This window comes from Meleagris gallopavo, chromosome 1, assembly GCF_905368555.1.
Source record: "Meleagris gallopavo chromosome 1, MGAL_WU_HG_1.1, whole genome shotgun sequence".
Classification (NCBI taxonomy): domain Eukaryota; kingdom Metazoa; phylum Chordata; class Aves; order Galliformes; family Phasianidae; genus Meleagris; species Meleagris gallopavo.
Window position 1 is genome coordinate 121,747,734 of NC_139404.1, and position 26,003 is coordinate 121,773,736.

A 26,003-nucleotide genomic window follows, 5' to 3' on the forward strand; every position below is an offset into this window, starting at 1 on the left:
AAGTCCAACGTAGACTCCTCTCAGCTACCAAGAGCGAATGTGTGCCTTGAGAGCAGCACAGCAATCTAAGGAAAACACTGCAAGCTCATAGAGCACAGCCTCAGTTTGTGGCAAAGCAACTCTAAAAGAAAGGCTCCCAGGAAGTACTGAACTGCTTCATAAAATATTTCAGTTTACAGAAATGTTCACACAGGAGCTAAGTTCAGAAGAGAGATGGCAGCAGATCGAGTGGGGAGATCCCTTTCTTATATTCATTCTTGGTAAGATGCATCTTCAGTGCTGGGTCTGGTTCTCAGCTCTCCAGTATGAAACACAATGGAGTGAGTCCAGCAACAGGCCATGAAGAAGATCAACTGATATACAAGGAGAGACTGAGACAGCTGGGACTGTTAAACCTGGAGAAGGAAAGGCTCAGGATGTTCTTATCCACATGTACAAATACCTGATGGGGAAAATAAAGACAACAAAGCCAGATCCTGCTCAGTGATGCCCAAAGACACAACAAGAGGCAATTGGGCACAAAATGAAATACAGAACATTTCATTAGATGTAAGAAAATATTTTTTTACAGTGATGGTGACTGAACAATGGGACAGACTGCAGAAAGAGGCTGTGGAGATACCTCAAAACCCAGCTGGACGCAGTCCTGAGCAACATGCTATTGCAGACACTGCCTGCAGAAAGGGGTTGGGCCAGATGTCTTCCAGAGGTGCCCCTCCACTCTCCTCCATCCCGTGATTCTGTATATATTAAAGTAAAATCACCATCTCGCTTGATGCCAAGTAGGAAAGGAAGTATAACATACATATAAACACAACACAAAGACTGTTAAAATCTCATCTCTAACTGAAAGCTACATTGAGCAGACAGAAATAAAAGAGGTATAAGCTTATGAACTGCGCTGCTTGATCCCCTCTTTTCAAGGTCCCTTTGCTGTCTGTGAAATTTCATTAAATAACCAATTCTTGGTCTGAGAGGAAGAATTAAGTGAGTCAAGGGGGGTAATTTTGGCCTCAAAACTGGAGAATGGCTTGATTTTTATCTCATTCTCTTTAAACACTTATCCTATCCCCGTTATTTCTCTCCCCAAAATGCATTTATTTCTCTCATTTCCTTCTGCATGCTGTTTAATCTTTTGCATCCACCTGAAACAACCTTCCCCTGTCATCAACGTATCCTGAATTACAAGTAGGTGACATTCCTGACAAAATAATTTAAGAGCTATTGCCACAATATAGTCCCTGCTTCCTGCTTAACTGTTTCATACTAATTTGTATGTTTTGTTCCAAAAACAAAACGCAGCATCATCCAGGACTGTAATAAGTACTCCACTGCAAATCCGTAATTCTTTAGGGACTACCAACTTTTCTTTATAAAGTACTCATAAAACCATAAGCAAACAAGCACATCTCATCAGGACTCTGCCCAGGAATGCTTCTGAGATAAGATCTCAGATGAGGGCTTCTGTAAGAGCTGGAGCAATTTAGCATAACCTGCAAATTAGGTGATTTATAGCAGTTACCTTTAAGAAGCTGCTACTAGAGAGCACAAGCAGGACAAGAACAGGTGTACTTTTTCTAAGGATAAGTGACTTCAGTTTTCTTCCCATTGGTCATTTTCTTCTATCTTCTCATTGCATTGACTTGCTTGGCTATTTCCTCCTCAGCTACCTTACCAATTCAGTCTAAAACTGGAGTACCTACCAGCTTTTAACTGATCTTGCTGCTACATATATTCAGCATCATTTTGAGTCATGCTTTGAATACTAATCCATATAAACCACGGGATTTCCTGCATGAATTAAATTAATGCCATTCCTATAGTCTCCAGAGCTTTCTATCCATTGTTCTTGCATGGGAATCTTCAGTCTATTTCCATCCTTTTTCAGAATGTAAAGCTTTTTTTCCAGGCATGGCCTGAATCATTTTAAACTAAGTGATATTAATTCTGCAAAATAAGAATGAAAATCAAAGAACTGATGTTTAAGGCACATACTCTACTTCCAACTCAGCACCAGAGAGAATGCAAAATTTAATTTGTCAGCACAGAAGCTTGGCTGTTCTTATATGAAGAACAGAACAGAAGTAAATTCTCAGTCAACCTCACTTTATAAAAAAATCTGTGCTGCCCTACTGGTCTAGAGCTGGACCGCAGACATGTTCTTCAGCTTCAAGCTGTGGAGCATGACCTAACCCACTCCTCCCTACAAGACTGTACCAGATCTCTTTTTACATGAGATCTACAAAATCTTTGCATTTTTCTGCATCTTGACTCACAAGGATCAAGGAAAAGAGCAGGCAAGCATCTGCAGCACCTCAACAACCTCAAACAGTTTGAGGAGCCATATAGGCACCAGTTTCTTCAGCTGCAACTGAAATATAATGCCCAGAAATCACTTAACAGCAATGCAATAACTCAGTCTAAGGAGGCGCTATCCTCTTAAAACTGTTTTTTCAAGCATACTGCATGCTTGAAAATAAAACAGCAATTCTAAAATAGCTAAACTTACTTACATGCTGATCTTTAGAAAGTTCCAAAACCTGCTATTTAAAAGAAAAAAAAAACAAAAAACAAACAAAAAAAACAGGTAGTTTGTTTCAATGGCCTCTTTTGATGACATGTACAAGTTTGCTGGCAGACTAATAACAATCAAGACAAGACAGCAAAGAGCACAAACACATTGCCCAAATATGAACACTTTTTTTACCTGTTCAGAGAATATGCTTCTATCTTACAGTCCATTCAGCTTGCATAACCCGCTTCAGATGAATGTATTCAGAGAAAGAGACAATAAAGTTCACAGAATTTCCTCATGTACTCACTTGCAAGAATAGCTACATTATCCACACAACACACTCCTCAGAGCATTCCCACTTGGATGCCTTAAAATCTAGATGAGTGTTAACTCTCTTCTCTCTGAAAGTGCTAAAATAGAGAGGGAAGAAGAGCACAGATCAGTTATGCTGAAGATCTAATACCTCTGCTACACCTCATTCAGATCTTTTGGCTTGAGAAACATCAGGATTTTTCTCTCAGATATCTCAAGAAGCATTTCAAGTTGCAGTTGCATTGAAACCTGACAATGCTCCTTTAAAGCCTGCAGATCATTACTTCTTAGAATTACAGAACAGTTTTGGTTGCAAGTTAAGATCATCTAGTTCCAACCCTCCCTGCCATAGGCAGGGCTGCCCCCACCAGCTCAGGCTGCCCAGGGCCCCATCCAGCCTGGCCTTGAGTGCCTCCAGGGATGGGGCATCACAGCTTCTCTGGGCAGCTGTGCCAGGGCCTCACCAACCTCTGAGTAAAGAGCTTCTTCCTAACATTTAACCTAAATCTCCTCTCTTTTAGTTTAAAAACATTCTCCCTTGTCCTATCACTATCTGCTCATGTAAAAAGTCAGTCTCCCTCCTACTTATAAACGCCCTTTTAGTACTGGAGGGCTGCAATGAGGTCTCCCCAGAGCCTTCTCCTCTCCAAGATACTCAAGTCCAGCTCTCCCAGCCTTTCTTCATAAGAAAGGCATTCCAGCTCTCTGATCATCTTCGGGGCCTTCCTCTGGACCTGCTCCAATAGCTCCTCATTTTTCTTGTGCTGGAGGCCCCTGTTCTGGACACACTATCACAGACGGAGCCTCACAAGAGCAGAGTAGAGGGGGACAGTCACCTCCCTCTCCCTACTGGCCATCCCTTCTTTTGATGCAGTCCAGGATAACGTTGGCATTCCAAGCTGCAAACACACTCCTGGTTCACGTTGAGCTCTTCATCCTTGAGAACCCCCAGGTCCTTCTCTGAGCGACTGCTCTCAATGAATTCCTCTACCAGTCTGCACACATAGGGATTACCCCAACCCAAGTAGAAAACCTTGCATTCTGCTTTGTTGAACCTCATTCAATTCACGTGGGCCCACTTTTCAAGCTTGTCCGGGTCCCTTCAGATGGCATGCACTACTTCTCTTATGTCAAATTCACCACTCGGCTTGATGCCATCACTAAACTTGCTGAGGGTACACTCAATCCCACTGTCTATGTCTCTTCTGACCAACATACCTATAGCTATGTACCTTATTATTTTTCACATCCTTTACCAATTTTGTTTCCATTTGTGCTGTGGCTTTCCTGATTCCATCTTTGAATGTCTGAACAGCATCACCATATTCTTCCCAGGACACACATCCCTGCTTCCACTGCTTGTACTTTTTCTTTTTTTCCCCTCAGTTTGACCAGCAAGTCATTGCTCAGCCGTGCTGGTTTCCTGCCTCCTCTGCTTGATTTCTTATGCTGAGGAATGCTCTTGTGCTCTCAGAAAGGTATCCTTAAAGAGCTGCCAGCTCTGTTTCATTCCTACGTCGATAAGGACAGTTTCCCAGTGGATCTCATCCAATAATTCCTTAAACAGTTAGAAAGTTCGCACTCGTTCAGGGTCCTGATGCCACTCTTTGCCAAGCTGATGTTCCTCCATACTATATCCCAGATGTCACTACATCCCAGAATGCCTCCAATCTTAACCTCTTTAAAGATCTCTACACTGATAAGCAACAAGTCCAATAATGCTTCATCCTTGCTAGACCAAACAACCTTGACAGTTCTAAACTTTCATTGGGAAAAGGGAAAAGAACATTACCTAAGAACACTTACTTCTAAGCTGGTACTTTGGAGGTACCATCACATTGAACGAAATTGAAAGCTATCTTCTGGTTCATAGAATAGCTCAAGTTGGAAAAGACCTTAAAGATCATCAAGTCCAACCACAATCTAACCGTACTACCCTAACAGCCCATTGCTAAATCATATCCCTGAGTACTACATCCAAACAGTTTTTAAACACATCCAAGAATGGTGACTCAACCACCTGCCTGGGGATCATCTAAGACAAAGCACAATTCAGAGCATGAGCTAGTGTGGAATTAGTCTGATTAATAACATATTTCATTTATTTGCTCAAGGATGAGAAATTAACCTGAGTCACCATGGTTCACTGCCATCAGCACAGTACTGCCTTGCTATAGGGATGATCAAATGTGTGCTGACATTTGAACCTCAAAACACTTATAGGACTAAGTCTCTGAGGTTCAGGAATCCTGAGGGAGGAGTGGCCCATCACACTTCCTTGAACCACTGATGCATCGCTTGGCAGCTCACCACAGATTTTTTATAGCCTTAGTCCTCTTCAAGTGAAAAAAAAACAACACAATAGTTTCACACCTATGCTTCAACTGTCTCCTAAGCAGAGAGGAAGAAGAGATGATCAAACTGTAAGAGTTCAGATTTCATAAAGCACAGCCCATGTAAATATTCCACAGTCTTGGAAGCTTCTATGAGTAATAGCAAGTTAAATAAAAATAATTATTCTATCATTCCTAATTCAGTTATGCCTTTCTGTTATATCGTGGAACATCAGCAGAGACTCCAGTACTCGGGTTGCTTGTGTGAGCTTTTGCTTAAGTACTGAAGCGTACGTTCTCAAAATTTAGCCCTAGCAGCTTAAGAAAAATACGTATCAGGAAAACAGGCATCCTTAAATCATCCACAGACTGGCATCATTCCTAAATGTAAATCACATCCATTTGGGGTGTAATTTGCATTGGACAAAGAGAGGCAAACTTTCTGTAACACCTCTTCTACTAAAGGGGACCACTAACAACAGAACACGTCAATACATCTTTAAAAATTAAAGAGAAAACAAAAATAGTCTTGCAGCTTTCTAAACTGATTTCAAAGAGTCTTCCAGCTGAGTGGCTTCAAAATGACAGTTCTGCTTTAGTTTCCTGGATTAGCTTATTAAGTCTGTGAGCATAACATTGGAAACAGCACATCTAAGGTAATAAAGCAAATAGCTGCAGACACAAGATTTGCAGTTCTACCCCACAATAAACAGAAAACAAAAACAAAAAAAAAAACCACCACCATGCAAGAGAATAATACACATGTGGTTTTACTTTTTTCATTACTGTATTCAAAATATCATTTAGCTACATCACACTCTTTGAGTAAGCTAATGCGCCCAAAATTACAAACTCAGAAGATAACTATACTCTCAAAATATCTATTAATCTGTCAACAGCTCTTTGGAGCTAAAATATCAATTGTCTACATCAAGAAGAACAATTTGTGAAGTTTAATCAATATGTCAGTGTCCTTGCACATTTGTCATTAGTGACTAGTGTTACACTCATCACATAGTTGGTATTATCATGAAAAAATATATAACTTATAAAAGGACAAATACTAAGAATTTTTACAGATATAAAGTATGTACTTTTACATAAATATATGTATGTGCAGTGTCAATGGTTTACGGGCTGGTTGGGCCCGGTTCTGTGACTAGCAGGGCAGAGGGATTCACAAATCCATGCCTCTGGAAAGGTGAAACAGGAGACCCCAAAATAATTAAAAACAGCAGCAATGATCTGAGGAGAAACAAACTAATTTACTAAATATGCTATCAGAATGCAAGATAGCACACTCCAATACAATATAATTAGAATTGAAGCTAATAAATATAATTAGAGAGTGTCTGAAATGTGGATAAAGGTGGATAGGCCTCACCATAATGATGAGGTAAGACATGCAGTTGGGTCAAGCTCCAGAGAAGAGAGCCAAAAAAAGGGCCCGTCAGGTGGAACTACCGAAGCCTTGTATCTGTTCCCGAGAGAAACTGTAACAGAACAGTGAACAATCTTCTGGGGAATGTAGTTCTAACTCTCTTCCAGACAGGTTCCCGGACTTGGAGCATTAACTCTGCAACTCCCAGTGCACTACATGATGTTGTGGTGTGGAATATTGATAACCAAAAATCATAAAACCATGACAGCAGTATTTGTATATATCCATATATATGGAAATTAGCAACCCTACAAATCAGCATTCTCATTTAAAAAATAAAATCTTTACAAACACACTATAGCAATGTTATGGCCCAAGAGCTTTATTCAATAAACTGCATTTGAATAAGCTCTAGCAAGAATTAAGCTCTCAGGTATCCAACAGATTTGGTCTGTACAATGACACATAAATCATTTTTTATTCATAAGAAACACTGCCAAACTTACAAATCAAACACACTGACTGAACTGGTTTATTAAGCCTGTTATTTGAAGTTGACCTACACATTCAGTTTTGTTTTAAAAGGCCTCATACCAAGCACTTGTTTTACTAACCTTTTTCACTTCTTCAGTAGGCAACATGCTCATTTCCCTCTTTTCTAGCCTTCATTAGGCTCACTATTTCCTACTCTCTATGCACATGCTTATGACAGAATAAGGTGCTCTGACTTAACACGTTTGACCTCAATATTTCCATGGTTCCTGATTAGCCTTCAGGATATAAACACAATACTTTGCCAGTAAGGTCTTAATTTGTGCTCCCTCTTCTGGCTTAGCAGGCACATAACACATCTCAACAACATCACAATGATGTGAAAACTACCAAAACAGCTTTTCCTCCAAAAATCAAAGCAAAGCCATAAGAAAAGTTCTTCCAATCTACAAGTTACATCTCGCTGTATTAAGAGCACACATAAAATGTGTGAAAATACAGATCAGTAACCATAAAAGTAATTTATCTTATTTCACTGCTCAACACAAAAGACTACATACTCAACTTCCAAGGACAGCACAGAAATAGTTTCCAGTTTATTTTTTGCTCTGTCCCACTGTTAATTTTAGCTCTGTAAAGTTGGCACATATAACAGAAAAAGGCAGCAGTGCATCAGGAAAAAAGGCAGTATCATTAAAAGTTCATTTTTGGATGTCTTTCCGGCATAAGAGACATTCATTTTCAAGCTTAAACCGTTTTAATCATTTTTTTAATATATTTTCATAATTAAACCAGTTAGTTACTGGGGGTGTTGGGTTTTTCTGGTTGTTGTTGATGTTTTAATTGGTACTGACATTGGCATCAAAGAACAAGAGGAAAAGGAAGGGGATAAAAAACCAACTGCACAGTAGCTTACTCTCCCAGTGCAGTGTTATATTGCACTGGAGCTCTACTTTGAGAAAACCATAGTTGCCAGTACTGTAGCCTTCTTGTATCATTTTGGTAGAAGTTGTCAAAACAATATTTTGACAGCTATGTTCTAAGGAATCTTGCTGGATTTGGAAGATTTTACCTGGCCTTGTTTTAAAATGAAACGGAAATTTGTGACTGTCCTCTAATAAAGCATTTTACAAAATGTTATCTCTGAGCAGGAAAAGAGCACGAGTAAAATAACCTGTGCTTTTCTTTGAAATGTATGAGATACATGCTACAAACTGGAAGTAGACCAGAGACAAAGGATAAGTTGAGAGAGCAAAACAGCATTTAGGCACCTCTGCCAAGAGCACAACTTCTTTATTAACAGCAGTGTTGGAGGGAAACTGCAAAAAGCAACCAGTTAGAGGGAGCACTGGCAGTAGGGAGTCCTAACACAGTCTCCAATCCCAAAGCTGCCTGCACGATTGTGAGAGAATAAAAACCACAGCTACTCCGGAAAAGAGAGTGGAAACAGAAGACTCACTTTCCCAAGGCAGGCAACCCTATTAATTAGGGCTGCTTAACAGTCGGCCGTTACATTCTTTACAGCTCCATTTTTCATTCCTGTATTTGCACTCATTCCTTCTCCCTGGAACATCCCGATGCCTGGTACTCAGGAACAGCTGCTGGTTCACACATCCAAAGGGGATATGAAACACACAAATCCAAAGAAGGACAAAAATTCTCAAACACTACTGTTCCTAACGATGCTTTCTACTATCTAAAGCCAAGCCATTTCCCAGATCTGCTCATCAGAGACATCTGGTATTCTGCGTCAGCCAACATGAACTTGTCTGGAACACTTAATAACATCAGGAATTATGTGCAAATTCTCATATTTAAAGATATTTTCTGTGAGAACAAAGTTACTTAACACTTGAGAAGCTTAAGAGGTCACTAACATTTTAGAAACCAAGTTACTCAGCTATTCCACTTTCTAAAGATATTTGTTCAAACATAAGTGATTCTACATGGCTTGTAGACACACAAGTACAGAAATGGTGCTTACAAGCTCACACAGATAGCAAGTTAACATACATGAAACCACCTAACACTAGCTCACTTTCACATACCACATAGCAAATGTAGGGACATCCCTCAGTAGGTGGCTTACCTCTTCGCCCTCCATGTGTTCTGTATTTTTCTGCAGCTCTTATAAACAGACATTTAAACTACAAAATTAAAAAAAAAAAAATCCCAGAGAAATCTAAACACAAGTCATCATAAAGTCATTTACCGTCAGCCAAACAACATCAGATCTTTCAGATTCTCAACACTTCAACTGTATTATTCTCTGAATGGAGAAAATGTTATAAAATTCTATTTTCCCTATCACCAATATATATATAGATTGCTAGAGACTGTAAACCTTGCTCCATTACAGTTTCAATTAAGTATTATACCCTATAGTATGTAGAAAACGGATGAGAAGACTTTTCCCAATTATGCTTAATGAACACTGTAAGGTTTGTATTTTCCTTTGCACTAACATATTAGTGGGCCCAAATACAACAATCACTAACAAAGCAAAGAGTTTTAAAAGATTTCCCTCATCTGTATGTTCATACTATGGCCAGTCATGGCTGCGATTTGTAGTAAACTGATCTTTCAACTTTTTTTTTTTTTTTACTTAATCAACTAAAAGTTGAACTAATCTAATACACTGTACTGTATATCAGACTCTAAAATTCCAGAAAAATCTGGCTCTCAATGGTACCAAAGATTTGCAAAGAGTATAAATACTAAACAAAAGCTCATTTTCATTGGATGTACTGTCGTAAAACTTTTTTTTTTTTTTTTTTTTTCTCTAGGGGGGGAACTTCCATTTTACCTTACCCCAAAATTTAGTTTTGTACTGTAATGCTGTAACACACTGGAAAGCACAGCAACAATAGCAGAGAAGCAAGGTCCTAGGCTGCAGCAAGTGAGAACTTCTTTCTGTGCAACAGTTGTGCATTGAAAGGAAGGAAAGAATCTTCAGAAGGCCTCAGGTATGCAGGGATACTATTGCCTCCACTGCCAACCCTTAAATGAGGTCTGGGAAGGGGTGGATCTTGGATCCACCCTTTCCAGTCACTCAGGTACATTGCATGCACCTGAGCTCCCCTGGGTTGGCCCTGGGAAGCCACCAGGTGCTCAGTCACTGGTTCAGGCCATGACTTAGTACTTTTGCTACATGTACATCTTCAAGAAAGTTCCCTTCTTTTAACCAGTTCCCAAATTTTGGAATTCATCACCATATAAAAGCTTTTCCTCTCCTGTAGTTTTTATTCTCTGATTCTTTAAAAAAAAAAAAAAAGTACCTGAAACTAAGCATAACATTCCACGTAAGAATGGACATCTTCATGAATGTTAATTTTTTATTATACAGAAGAACACAAAATAGTTCCTAAAAAATACTGGTAAGTCCACACTGGTCAAAGGGAACACTGAATTGAATGCTGTCAGGTTTTCTCCACATTCAGGAAAATACAATTTTTTTTCTGCAAATGGTTAAGAAGCTGTAAGCTGGCAACACATGCAAACAGTTTGAAGTATTCCTTCCAAATTATTAGTAGACATGTCACACTAAACATTCTCAGCAGAAGCACTCCTGCAGCCATCTTTACCTGCTTAAGATGAAACCAGGGGAAAAAAATTTAAGAGGCAGTTGACAGTGTTGGTGCTGCTCCCATCCTAGGGAGCAGACTTCTGGCTAAATCCAGAAGCAAGCTGAGCAGACTGCAGGTGATCCACTCTTCTGTCACAACCAAGTGCCTCTGCAATGAATCAGAATCACTACAGGGACACAGGACAGAGGAAAGCTTGTGGTTTGTTGTTTTTTTTTTTTTTTAATTTTAGTGTGAATAAGTGTCTTTAAATATAAACAAACCAGAAAACGATGTTTTAAAACAATTCCGCATGGGAATAATGTTTTCTGCAGAAAATCCTTAAATATCATCCAATACCTAACTGTAGTAATGTAACACCAAACGTGGCATTCATTCTCAAAAACTGCTCATGATTTGGCATTATTGTTTAGAAGTCATCATCTGTTAATTTACTGATAATCATGACAAACCAACTAAAAGTTCTAGAAGGAAAATAAAACAAATTGTCTTCAGTTATTTTTCCTCCAGTAAGCAGGCCATCAAAAGAAATACACAGCAAGGTACTCAGAACCCTCAGTAAGTTTGCAGATGACACCAAGCTGGGAGGTAGTTTCAATCTGCCTGAGAGTAGGGAGGCCCTTCAGAGGTATCTAGATAAGCTGAGGTAAATGGGATGAGGTTCAGCAAGGCCAAGTGCCGGGTCCTGCACTTTGGCTACATTAACCCAATGCAGTGTTATGGGCTTGGGGACGAGTAACTGGATGATTGTGAAGAGGAAAGGGACCTGGGGGTGTTGGTTGATGCTCGGATGAACGTGAGCCGACAGTGTGCCCAGATGGCCAAGAGGGCCAACGGCATCCTGGCCTGCATTAGAAATAGTGTGGCCAGCAGGAGCAGGGAGGTGATCATCCCCTTGTACTCAGCACTGGTGAGGCCACACCTCGAGTATTGTGTTCAGTTTTGGGCCCCTCACTACAAGAAAGACATTGAGGCCCTGGAGCGTGTCCAGAGAAGGGCAACAAAACTGGTGAGGGGTCTGGAGCACAAATCTTGTGAGGAGAGGCTGAGGGAGCTGGGATTGTTCAGTCCGGAGAAGAGGAGGCTCAGGGGAGACCTCGTTGCACTCTACAACTTCCTGAAGGGAGGTTGTGGTGAGGAGGGGTTTGGCCTCTTCTCCCAGGCAACGAACAGGACCTGAGGAAATGGTCACAAGTTGTACCAGAGGAGGTTCAGGTTAGACATGAGGAAAAACTTTTTCTCTCAGAGAGCGGTCAGGCACTGGAATGGCTGCCTCGGGAGGTGGTAGAGTCGCCGTCCCTGGCAGTGTTCAAGAGGCATCTGGTTAAGTGCTACAAGATATGGTTTAAAGGCTTGTGGTAGCAGTGGTAATGGGAGGAAGGTTGGACTAGATGATCCTGTAGGTCCTTTTCAAACTTGTGATTCTTTGACTAGTGGCTTCCTTTGGAAGAACCATCCCCTTATACAGTTCACATCAGAATTCTGTGATCCAATCTCAAAAGCAAGCTGAGAAAGGGTCAGTGCCTGATAACGGCATAAATAAGATTTCCATTCAGTTGGCCACTATCACTGTTAGAGCATTTGTATTTTCTGTATGTGTTTAGCATTTTTTGATGTTTATCAAACATCACTAGTCACCACATATCAAACCTTTCCATAGAGATGAAGTAGTATCCTTTTTTCTACTCTGAAGCTATAGACTTCAACACAACAGGCACGATTTATGAAAGTCTAACTCGTGAACAGAAAGATGTGGACACTACCTCTCAAATGACTGCTACATTTTAAAGAGTCTTTGCTATATATTCTGTAGGAGATATACAATAAGTATGTGCATGTGTATGTGCATCAGCACATTTACAGACTCCTACACCCTTACATTCAACTACTTTGTCATAATTAATACTCATTATTCAGCAAATTATCCAAATCAGTAGTTAGACTAAGCTTGCCATCTTGAAGAGCAAATCATGTCATCTGCAAATGTAATGCAAATTTTACATGCCAGATGAAGAATTTGCCAAGCCTGGGAACTGTCACATTCAGAAGTACTCTATCAGCACGGGAAGATGACCCAAAACTATGTAGCACATTTCCTCCCCTCAGTCAACCTGACACAGGTGCTAAACATACCTACAGGAGCTACTGCAGCTCTGTGCCACAGGAGCTTCCTTGATTCCACCATTCTTGGTACCGAAGGCCACACGTGGTTAACTACACAAAAACAACCGATACCTGAGATGTGCAGGTCCTACCAGATGAATCCAACAGGTCTTCTTGAAAAGAAGGTTTTGGCTGGGATTGAACTTACACTGTTATTTTCTTAGTGAAGAGAGAAACACTGTACACAGGGTTATTTAGCCTATGCAATGTTCATACAGTTTGGCAAAAGGAAAAAAAAAATTAACAAACTACAACTTAATTATAAGAGTTGGTATCACACTGTCCACAGAGTCAAAAACATGTAAGTGAAGAGAGAACAAAATGACTATATTTGAAATATAAAGCAGCCAATGCTGTCCTTATTTACCAAACTTATGCGAAGATCAAATGAAAACGAATGAAGTTTCCTCCTCCAACAACTTGCAAGTTGGCATCGAGTATTCATAATGAAAAGGGGGATCTAGCACAAGAAAGCTGCTTCAATGGAAAACCAACTGGGAAGGGGAATATAATGCAGCAAACTATACCAGAGAGAATCAGAGACAAACTGTTCCCTGCTTTCCACCACATTTAGAGCTGGAAAAAGAGTATTTTAAACACTGGAGAGAATAAATGTCAGCTGCTATCACTGCAGCTTGGTAAATACATGTTGATCTTGTAATATTTTATGCAGCTGAAATCAATTTCAGCCATTTTGAGCTAATGCACAGTGAGATAGGTGTTGTGCCTTCTAATTAGGATGCTGTTCATTGCAGCACCGAACTATGAACCATTTGAAAAATTAAACTAATGCTGCTTTATCTTGTCCTGTGAAATAAAAATTTTAAACATTTAACATGAGAACACAATTTCTCTTTTTGAGAAGCAGAACATAACATGAGAAAACAATATTAACTCCAACAGTAATGGCTAATGAACATAAATGAAAGTACTCCCACAAGCATGCACTTGTCTCTTTGCTTCAAGGCCACAGAACAGTGTGAGGTCAAGCTGTACTCTAGACAACAAAACAAAAGCACATCAACAGCAGTGCATTTTGCCATTAACACAGAGTACTTTTGTTGGGATAAAGGATGAAGCTTGCATTAACTTCTAGAAAAGTGGAAGTTCCTCTTACAGGCTTTACACAGCAGACTACCCTTAAATGCATTAAACAATTATCACTACAGGTAGTAAGAATACCCAGACAGAACAGATGCCTTTATCCCAATTAGGGCAAGCATGGAAACAATTTGCAGGGGCACAGAATCTGCCAGTTTTCCAGATCACCATTTCCACTGCCTTTGCACAACATCCCATTTCAACAAGACCTGTCACTGTACCTTAATGCCTATTAAGAGCATCAAGAGGAAAAAATAAACAATTTACTGCTTTGCTTTGGGAAAAAAAGTTCATTTCTGGTATTAAAAAAAAAAAAAAAGCAATATACTTGGCATCTAGCAACAGAGAATTAACATAAAAGAAAAATATTGGAAGTACTCGTTCTACCGCTCATATTGTAAGAATTACTTACAAAGTAATATTAGTAATCTGGATACGCTGATACCACCACCTTCTCTCACTCACATTTTCAGTGCTGTAAATACAAATTGGTAGGTAAATATCACAAAGCATCTGAGCAATAGTTAAGAGCTGCTGAAGTGCCATATATGTATAAGGAGTGACAGAAGAAATGGCAGGAACTGAAAATTTGCTGCATATAAACTCCTTGAAGTATACTTCTCTTTGTGTTAAAAAAGAAATAAACACAGTGTCTGAAGTTGAATTAAAAATTCAGGCTAATTAATACATTCTGTAAAACTTTGATTTCCAGTTTAAAAATAAAGAGCGTTTGAAAAAATAGGCTACTAATACTCTCCAACTAATTCTTTGTCGTTTCAAAAGCAGCAGAGATGCAGCACAGTATTTTCCCTAAGTAATGTCCTTTCTCAGTTCAGAAACAGAGCATTTGAAAATTAGACAGCTCATTAGACAGCTTCCAGAATCAGGAAAACTTGTACATGAGAAGCATATAACCATAAGCTTACTGATATGAACAAATACATGCTTGTTAGTGAAAAATAAATAAATTATTGAATTAAACAACATGTCTGTAATTTGTCCTGGACAGCTCATCTCCTATAATACATGAATTAATACCTCGGACAACTGTTTCACCCTCCTGCTTATTAAAACAGTTCACAGTCCTAAGGAAGTCCGGAATCCTTCCTAGGTACATTGGGATGTGCAAGGTGCTTGAAAGCCACATTTAGCATCCTGAGAGTACTTGGTTTTGCCACTGTCCAGAAAAAGCCACATTACTCAAAGGCAGCTTAACAATCTCCAAAGGCAGAAAATGGAAAGGGAAAAGCCAAAGGAACCAGGAAAGATCTGCTGAACTTCATAGGGGCTGAAGCAGCCTCTTCCCATCCCACCCATCTCCAGGTTGCCTGCCTCTCCCCAAAGCCTCTCAGGTGAGGGGTTCTCACCCAGCCTCCCCACAAGCAACTAGAATGGGAGTCTTTTTCTCCATAACCTCCTGCAGCAGCTCCTACCACCGTACCACAGCTCTCACATAACCAACTGATAACGTAGCAGAGCTCACCAGAGGAGCCCTGCTTTACTTCTCCTCCTGCCACCACGTTCCCTGGTGCCACATCCCCCAATCACTTCCTCCGGTCCAGTTTAAATACCAGCAGGAAAAGAAACATACCAAAACCAGTGTACTGCTGGCTTTACTCCCTCAAGTAGCTCACCGTGCTATAAGATTCATCTAAAGGGTTATAGGGAATAAGACAAGAGAAGGGAAAACCGCCTTTGTGAGATCAGACCTCACAGTCTCATAAGGCCTCCCTGCATTGGTTGTTAGGCCAGGTTAACCACAAGAAGGAAGTGCACTCCTGCAGCACTTGAAAGTGCTTGGACCTACTCCTAACTCTTCCCCACATTCACAGCTCCTCCATATGTTTCTGGTTTTCAGGGCTTCGGGTTGATTGTCTTCTTTTGTGTGTGTTTTTGGTTTTTTTTTTAAGCCACAGTAAAGCACAATCTCCAGTTACTATAAATTTTGCAATAAAGTCATCTGCATTTGGGAGAAAAAAAATAGTCAACCTGCAGCAATCCTGCAGCAGGGGGGCTGAGGCTCACCCTGAGAAAGAATACCTTCCTCACCAGTGTCTGAATGTAGCCAGAGCACAAGAAAACAGGAACCTCCTTATTTCACCTTTCAAGTCACTTATATCCCCTAGATAACACTAGATCCAAGAAGTGATGAATCAAAGGAAAAAAGTTTTCTGTTGTAATGCAGAAGCAAAATCTTCCTTTTCTTCCCCCATAGCAGTCACACAGATTAAACACACCAATTAATTCAGGCAGCATTATGGAGCAAATAAACTCCTACGTCGACAACAATGCAAGTTCATCTTCGCATAAAGATCAGCCAGCCTGGAACAATTACTTCAATACACTCACGACAAATAAGCCCTCCTTCAATGCAGCAATCATTAACTTTCTTCGGTTTCTTCCGTCTTCTGTCCTCTGCCACTCCTCCCCTATTACACACTCCTCCCCTATTACACACTCCAGCCCCTATTCACCCTGCCCTTAGAGTGGAGTCATGAAGTACAGAACATTCCCCGTGTGCAGTTCTTCTCCATCCCTCTTGACTCTCTGCCCTGGCAGAAGAAAATGCACCCCTTGTAAACATCGCAGGCAACATACAGAATGCAAACAGAAAACCTAGGCAGGTAGCCAACTTAATGAGAAAGCTGTCTGCTTCTTTCTCCTAGGTAAAAAAAAAAAAAAAAATACATGTACATATTCAGAAATAAAAACGAATGTTTGGGTTAAGATCATCTGAGGTTTTCAGCCCATAAAAAAAAAATAAAAAAATGCATGCAAATACTTTTAAAGCACAACTTTGCTCAGTAACTTAACCTCAGTCAAAACACTTCTCCGTGAATGTTGATCACTTCTGCCTGAATACATAAACTGCACTTGGACTTGATTAGTCACACTGCACGCTCCAAACTAGTGACACTCGTCTCTTCCAAAGTTGGAACAGCTGAAGCTACAGCAACCTGCTACACACTGAGCTGCTGAGCAAACAGCCCCATCTTGCTAAAGCACGTGAGGCATCAAAGGTAGTAACTTCTTGGGCTAATAAAGGCAAGCAATAAAGACAAATCTGAACTTCAGCACCATTTGGGCTTCTGTGCAACTGTCACCTCCCTTCTCTTGTGGTCCATGTTGTAATATGGATGTTTCAAGAAAGCCAAGCTTGTAATAGTCTAATTTACAGTAGGTCTAAGTCATCGCCATTGTTCAGGCTTTCAGGTGGCTATGGCACATTCTGGCACTAGCAATCTTGTAGATACAGACCTTTTCCAGATTTCTCCTCAGTTCTCTACTGCTCTACTTCAATCAAACATGGAGTTCAAGTGAAATAACACACCTCATGTAACACATTCCTGGTTTATTCTACATTGTTGGTGCAACCACTAGCGCTTCAAGGAACATTTACAGCACAATGAGCATTTTGCTCTCCAAAATACAAATATTGCCAAATCTAGAGCAACCTAATAAAAATTCAAGATTAAAAACAAACAGTAAAATGGCAAAATCCAGTCCACCCCTTGGCCCCCCATACAGATCAAAAACTCACCAATACAAAAAGTACATATACAGAATCAAATTCTGAAGAACACTGGAGAAACTTCCTTGACTTTTTCTGGTTGTTAATGAAAATCACCAAGCAGTTTCCGTCAACAAATGCATACATACTTACTGTATTTATTGATATCTTTTTTTTAAAAAAATGGTCCTAATTCCAGTCACCCAAGGTTTTTTCCCCTTAAAGTTTCAAAATGTTCAATCAGAACCTAAAAAACTACTGAGAATGAGAAGATCAGAAAAGGATTCACTCTCAAAACTTTGGCATACAAACATCTCCTCTCTCTTCACCATCTCTTTTTTCCTCTGTATAAATCTCCTTTTTACCAATGATTACCAAAATCCTGAAAGATACCATCTTTTCAAACTCCCTAAACTAAAAACAAAATACCTGGCAATTCCCCTCACTAACTTCACAATAATAAAAATGCAATCTTGTGCTGTAGGCCCTGATCATAATAATAAAATTGAAGAAGAAAATCAAGAATTTTATATAAAGTTAAAGTCTTAAAACAGTTGTAAAAACAGCCAAGTCAATCAGCAATCATTTTCCTTACCATCGAGGGAAGTTATTTTTGTCCAAGCAATAAATCTCACAAAGGACTTTTCTAAGAAGATACTCATCAGCTTTTAATCACATCTCTCTCCTATTTCAAATCACCAGCAAAAGATTATTTAATAGGACAGACCTTTGCATAACCCTCCACCATGCCTTCAGAATGCGCTCTCTCATTTAGAACTTTTTTTCCCCAAAATTCTTTGTTGCTTGAAACTAATGAAAATAATTTTCTGTTTTTGTAACACTCAACTTATGAAATGTTATTTTTATAGACTCCACACTAAAGAAATATTGATAGAGATTTCTAACAAGCTAGATCCTGACTCAGGTAGGAGGTAGTTTTAAGTCCTGGAGTACTCTACTTTTCCAGTTCCAATGTATTTTCACACAGAAACAAATTTTAGGCGTTGCTGAATTCACTAAGATTTGAGCATGCAATTAATTATTAAAATTGATACTGTTGGTACTGTTATTTACATCATTCCAAATCAATGGGATAATTGTCAGAAACAGACTCTCACAGATTGCTTTCAAAGTCTCTATATAACATACCTTCAAAACCTGTACAATCTTATGAGTTCAAAAACATCTCCAAGGAACTTCAGAAAACTTTAATTATGATTACTCATGATTATAGAAAGCAGCTTTAAGTAGAGTTTCATATTATCAGAAGTTCCTTCTTATTCAAGGCATGTCTCTCTAATATTTTAAACTCTGACATCTTATAAGCACCAGAAGTTTCCAACTTGTGTTAGAATCAAACAGAGTATATGCAAGCAGTTTTGAAAATGAATAATTTCATGTACATCTGGATGGTCTCATCTCTTTTAAAAGAGGTGCTTGAGCATGACACTGGGAACCAAAATCATTTTTCCCTTCCTCACATTGGATTTTTTGCATCCTTCCCAGATGATGGCTTGTTTTATAAGAGGTGTTAGCTCCAGCATGATTTTACTTCATCCCATTAGTCAGATACCCAGCTGCGATACACTGACATAACATGAAAATGCTGTCAAGAATTGCAAAAGACCCCTTCTCTGCCATATTGCCAGCAGAGCTGAAGACATATAATATCCCCTTGTTATTTCAGGTAACAGTTTGTATTTTCTACAAACAGCTTGTTGGATTTCCATAATGACCTAGAACATTATAAAAAATGAAAAGATACCCTCATTTTTACATTTCTGTAATGGTATCCTTCAATTTAACTGGAATTTCCCACATAAATCTTGCAGATTGACAACAAAATAAGAAGGTTTTTAAAAATCAGGGAGAGTTTCATGAGATTCAACAAAGCCAAGTGCAAGGTCTTGCACCTGGGTCACAGCAGCCCCAGGGCAAGTTGAAGGACAAAGGGACTGAGTGCAGCCCTGCCAAAAATACTTGGGGATACTGGTGGATGAGAAGCTGGACATGAGCCAGGAATGTGCCCTCACAGCCCAGAAAACCAACCATATTCTGGGCTGCATCAAAAGAAGCAAGGCCAGCAGGGTGATCCTGCCCCTCCATACTCTGCGCTGGTGAGGCCTCTCTTGGAGTACAGTCCAGATGTGTAGACCTCAGTACAGGAGAGACATGGAGCTGTTGGAGCCCATGCAGAGGAGGGCCACAAAAATGATCCAAGGGATGGAACACTTTGCCTGTGAGAACAGGCTGAGAGAGCTGGGGCTGTTAAGCCCGGGAAAGAAAAGGCTCTGGGGAGATCTGAGAGCAGCCTTCGAGTATCTAAAGACGGGCTATGAGAAAGAAGGGGACAAACTCTTTAGCAGGGACTGTGATGACAGAACAAGGGGAAACAGTTTCAAAGTAAAAGAGGGGAGATTTAGATTGGATATAAGAAAAAAGTATTCTACAATAATGGAGGTGAGGTGTTGGCACAGCTGCCCAGAGAAGCTGTGGGTGCCCCATTCTTGAAGGCATTGAAAACCAAGTTGAATGGGGCCTTGGGCAGCTTGAGCTGGTGGGGAGCAGCCCTGGGCAGGAGGGTTGGAAATGGAAGGCACCTTAAAGGTCATCCAATGCAAACCATTCTACGATTCTGTACAACCATATGAGAATATCAATGATCAGATTGGCTTAGCACACATACAAAAACATTAGAACTGGTTGTGATTATAAAGGAAACTATCCCCACATCCCTGTTTCAACCCTGTCACTAAGGGCTTGACACCGCAGAACAAAGATCTCAAGAATTACACTGCAAATGCTATGACTTGTTAAATCAGAGCACTTTTAAGTTTTCATTCCATCCTCTTCAGTAATTATTAGGGAAAGAAGAGGAATAAAAATATTACCTGTGGACTTTGGGTTTCCAAATACTTCAAGAAATAAGGTTGCGTCATGTCACATCCTTTAAGCACTGTATCTAAGCAAACAGTATTTAGAGAACATACATATTTAGAAGAGTTGCATCATCATTCACTGGCAACTTGACAAGTTTACAGCAGTCTATAACATAAGGAGTGTTTTTAATAAATCTCTAAACTGCTGAAGCTGTTATACCAGAGAATATTACTAACACCATAGATACTAAAGCACATATCTTTATTATGTGTCAGCTAACAAAATGGATGAATAATAAAATATAAGGCAAAGCTTTTATATTAATATAAATAGACAAACGTTTTACTAAATGAAGCATAGAAAGAAAGGTGAAGTGAACTTGTGGTTATTTGAATTATCATCCAGTATAATAAAATCCTTTTTAGGTTTAAATTACCTCCTTTGAACATAAAAAAGATAATCACAGGCTTTCTTACTGACACATTCTTTTGTAAATACTGAAAGTAACTTGCAAGCTATGATATTGCCATTCCGGAGAGCACTGATAAAAGTATTCCAATAATAGTACACAGTATCACTTCAGTAACTTATGTATACTTTTAAGTGTGTCTCTCCTAAGGTGATTTTATAAACGCCACAGCAAACTAGCAATAGATAAGGAAGCAAAGAAAGACAATATACTGACAAACCGAAGACAAACATCCTGAAATCTTCTAATATTGCTTTGAAAAAAGTCAAATAACAAACAGACTAATCTGGAAATCTAAAACCTGGAAGACATATCTGTTCCTGGCCACGTACAAACAACCAGACCACAAAGCCAAGCAATCTTTTTCCTCACAAAAGCAGGGCCTCACACCCACAGCCTACAAACACACCTTCTGGCTTCATAGATTTTCAGGAGCAGACCTTTCACCCCATCTTGATAAGACAGCTAAAGACAGGAGGCCTGTGGAGAACAGGAGGTGAGAGCAGGACTGCAGAGGCTACAAAACTAGACAAAAAGTGTAAGACTGAGACTTGGACTCTGTATAGACTTGTTTCACTTTTATAAGCAGTGGAGACCCAAAAGCACAACTGTTTGACTTGCTGCCTTCTCAATCTACCTGGTTAAGGATGGCTAGCTACACAAAGACGTGCAAAAATTGAAAATAATATTTACCCACCTCAATGAAAAACACCCTTGTGAGGGATTCCTACTTCCACCTCACAGGAAAAAAGTGGTATTTGGAAGCTCACTGAAAAGCCCTTGCAGAAATTTAGGGTTGCTCTGTTGTTAAGCTGATCCCGTGGAGCACAGCAGGAATATGGCTGCTCACAGCCATAAATTGAAGCAACCCAACAATAATGACAGTAATGCAAAACTTGAGATCCAGTTACGCTAAATTTACCTATCACACATCACAGATTAGCATTACTGTTAAGGACCAGTCTGGAGGGTCACTATCCCCACTCATGACGGTGGTATCCAGATAGATGCATGAAAGTTTTATGTCTCGTTGTGAAAGTTCTGAAACTGAATCTCTGTGGGCATCACCAGAAGAGCTACTGCTGATCTTCTAACTAAATATACGTTCCACGAATACAGGCTTTAAACTTTTGCCAATGCCTTTTCACTGTTCCAACCTATTGTTTCATGGTTCATCTGTCCCATACAGACTAGATGCTTGACACTGTGCCTTTTGCCAGGTTTAATTAGGTCTGAAAACGTTCTCATTCACATTGGGCAGGGCAGCAGCACTCCTCATACCTGCACTAAAAAAAAAAAAAAAAAAAATCATCACTCCATATTTATACTCTTTTTACTCCTTCCCCCTAAAAGCAATTAAGAGAGAACACTGGGCAAGGCAGACCTCTGATCCAACCTAATCCAGCAATTTTTGTGTGCACTTTATCTATCCTACTAATCCTCCTTTCTGAATTACAGATGCTACTGCACCAGATACTTATGCAGCCCACACTATAAAAATATTCACCTGCTTTGTACAGCTGCACATGATCCATTAAGACTTGGCAAACACTTTCTATATGTGGACATTCATTAGAAAAGCAGGATGTTATAACTTTTTCCAGAGAATGGCCCCACAAAATTTATACCAAAACAATTATTACCAAATATTCACTAGACCAGTGGAGAATTCTACACAAGAATTTTCAAAACCAAGCTTCTTGTCTAAAGCAGGATGGTTGGAGCTCAGTGACCTTTAAGATCTCTTCCAACCTAAGCCATTCTATGAGTCTATGAATTTCTGAAAAGGGGAAGGGAGAGAAGGTATGCCAACAAAAGTGCAATCAGTATTTCTAAACAATACTTTTATTTTCAACACCACAATGGACATCTCCAATTTTTACAAATCAATAGAAACTTCACTATGAACATCTTTATTAGATGCATGGTATACAACGTGACAGATCCATAAAGGCAAGGAAATAACAAGGGACACCCTCCCACCTTCTAGAAGCATACACATATAACCTACTGAAGATTACACCCGTCATACCAGTTTGGCTCCCTTACATTTCTGCACTCCTCCATTTTCCAAATTATGCACACATTCCTCCACAACAACTGTGGATGAGTCTTGAAGGAGCTGCAGAAGTGAGAGTCTCTAAAAGACCACAGGTAGCAGGCAGAAAACTGCACAGATAATTAAAACACAACAAACTAATGCTATGTCAAATCTTCTATCTGGCAGGCATTATTTAAGAGTTCCTGCTCCATCTCAAGATTATTCTAGATAAGAGCCCTAATACACAAAGTGATCAAGGAAAAATTAAAATTCTCACCATGTGTATTACAATTACACTACAGCATTAGGAAGCATCCCCTTGCAGTAGCCATGCATAACAGGCTTGCCCATGCCACTGCCTGCAAAATCAAGGCCACTGGTTTCAACACTAAGAGATGACTTGCAACTTCAAATGAGAAGATCTGAACGCACAGTAAAACAGAAAGAAGACTGAAAGTCTTGAAAAGATTCAGTACAAGCCAAGTCTGAAACAACTTTCCATAGGTACTCTGTCTGAAGATCGCCCTCTCAGTAAAATACTGTTTGTTGTATGAGAGCTTTCTTCCAGAAAGGCCTTTCTTCCAACAGCTGAGGGAGAGCTGGTGCTTTCAACGCGGACACACCAAGGGATTACAAACCGGGTTTACGTTGAAGCCCACTTGCTCCACAAAGCTCTTGTGAAACTGGAACAGATAACTAGCTGTTACCTAGGAAACTGCAAGAAAAGTAAAGTCCTGTGTAAACTATTAGGTTGTTTAACAACCAGAAAATTAGAAATGAAAAGAGTAGCTCGGTACAGAAATGATTTACTGTGATCTACAAGCAAACTAAATCCCTGAGTGCTTCATATGCTCAATTCCAATGAAGCTGGACACAAGCTTTGAAACTCACGGTTTCATTTCAGAAGAACTTTCAGGTCCTTCTGGAGAAATGGCGTGATCTTCCCATAATTACTTAAACACAAACCTCAGTGTTGGCAGTGTTTGTGCCTTCAGGCATGCAGAAAGCTACAGCCTTTGTACACCAACAAAGATCAAATCCTACCACGTGTACAAAAACTGCCAGGTACTTGGCTTAGTAACATCTCCAAGCGGCATATCCCTTTCTTTCCCTTTCACTTAACTCAAGCATGACAACTATGAGACATGAAGATTCGTGAGCTTCTCTAAAATACCGCTTACCAACAAATATGAGAGCTTGAGCAATTCAATTACCTAGAAATAAATACCACACTACATGCCCTGCTCCTTGTCTGTTCTCACATATTTTTCTCTTCTTCAAGTTTGCACTGTAGTTACAGCTCTGGCGGTGTCAGCTGGGAGAACGGACAGGGAATGCCATGCAGGATGCCTGTATTCCAGCCTCCACCTCATGTCAGATCGCTCGGAGCAGGGTGAGACGATGATGTGCTTCAACGAGAACAGCTGCTCTGCCCCAGCAGGGCCAAGAACAGAGCTGTAATCACAGCCAGGTGCAGTGGAGGGAATTGGGAAATAACAGCTCTCTTTGTACCTGTGGCATTCAGTGACTTCCAGCCACGCAGTATTTGTCTTTAAGGACCATCCATCACTGTGACACTCTCCCACCTGAGCGGCACCGGAGCAAGCAGCAGCCTTGCCTTTCCTCAGCAAGGCCCTTCCTTTTGCATAACACCCGCTTTCATTCTGTGCCTCACAAACAGCAAGGGCTGTGGTAACTATGGTGTACCAACACAAAATCATAAGAATTCAGAGCACTCTTGGTTACCGCGATCAAAGCTAAATCCTTTAGGAAGATTATCCACACCAAAACCTTGCAAAAATCCCACAGCTCGAGCACTTTTATACCGCGTCTCCCAGGCAAAGCGTCGTTTCCCCTGTTACTGAGGAGGGCCACCTCCAGTACAGAGGCACGGGCTAATGGGGCTGTGTTCCTTCACCCCTCTGCGCAGCCTGGGGCCTGGCAACTCGCTGACAGCGCAACAGTACAGACACTGAACGCAACTCCGAGGCCGCTCAATGAAGATCCATTCGAGAGCACACGTATACCCTCACCAAGCAGCAGCGGGAAGCACATGCCCTGCGCGCAGGGGTTCACTCGCGCCCCAGCATACACCGTGCGAAAAAGAGGGGCAGCGCTCATCATCTGCCGATGATTTCACCGCTTCTCTAAAAATATCGCTGTGGAGGAGCCGGCGCTCCCGGAGCCGCGCTCAGCGCAGAGTTGTGGCCAGGCGAGCCGGGAGGGCACGGCACAGCACAGCACGACGCGCCCTGTCCCTCCCTGCCCACTCCTTGGCCAGGCGCTGCCCCTTTCCCCCCGGGCTCGCCCCCCTGCCCCCGGCGCCGGCTCCCACCGCCGCTCTCCCCGTTCCCAACAGTTCTGGCCGCCCCTTCACGGCGGCGCTCCGAGGCGGGCACCGCTCTCTCCCGCCCGCCCGCGGAGGGCGATGACCCGTCCCGCGCGGAGAGGTCCCGGCAGGCGAGCCGCCCGAGCCGCCCCTTCGCCCCTCTGCCGGGGAAGTTGGGCACCCCTCGCCGGCAGCCCTCCGTCCTCCCGCCCCCCGGTACGGACACCTACCCGGAGAGCTTCCCAAGCTTCACAAAGCTAAACACATCCATCCATGCGGCCGGCTGCTCCGCCCGTCGCTCACTCGCTCACTCCAGCCGTGGCGGCGACAGCTCCATGTCGGGAGAGAAGGTTGCGTCCAGCAGCGGCAACAGCCCTCGCACAGGCAGCAGCCGGCGGCGGCAGAGGCTGCTACCCCCCTCCGGCGGGGAGCTGGGCTTGCAGCATCTCGCAGGAGCGGCGTTCAGCCGCGCGCAGCCCTCCTCCTCCTCCTCCGCCCCCTCGCTCCCCGCCTGCCCGGCCCCCTCCCCGGGTAACTCAAGACACTGGGGCTGCGTGGCCGGAGGGTCGCCGTCAGCCCGGGCCCCCGCCGTCCCTGTGTCGCGGCTCACGAGGAGAGCGGAGGGTGGGGAAGAGGGAGTTTCTCCTCGCGCCGCTCCCGTTGGGGAGCGGAGGGCGCAGGCGGCCGCGGCCAGGGCGAGCGCCGCCCGCTGGCTGCTGCTGGAGGCGGCGCTGCAGCCGCCGGAGCCGGCCGGGCTTCGAGGCCTCGCTGCCCGCGGAACTCCCCGGCATTCTCGGCACCCGCGCTTCCTTCGAGGCCAGGTTGCACGCCTGATGGAGAGTGGACGAGCGGCCCTGGGGAGTGGGAGAACGCTCCGCTGCACTCGAGGGAG

The 26,003-nt window shown here is 41.6% G+C and overlaps 1 protein-coding gene across 3 annotated transcripts in view; it reads right to left on the reverse strand.

Annotated features, from left to right (window-relative positions):
- The window catches only part of FRMPD4 (FERM and PDZ domain containing 4), a 298,975-nt gene extending 273,198 nt beyond the window's left edge, over window positions 1-25,777 (reverse strand). For 2 of the 3 annotated variants that reach the window (XM_085212172.1, XM_085212165.1), the window contains exon 1: window positions 25,342-25,777. In XM_085212172.1, coding sequence (XP_085068298.1) covers window positions 25,342-25,382 — 41 coding nt within the window. In that variant the 5' untranslated portion in view covers window positions 25,383-25,777. Of the gene's footprint in view, window positions 1-16,230; window positions 16,312-25,341 lie in introns of those variants that run through there. The other variant, XM_085212182.1, reaches the window with a different exon arrangement.
- Between the last annotated feature and the right edge of the window lie 226 nt (window positions 25,778-26,003).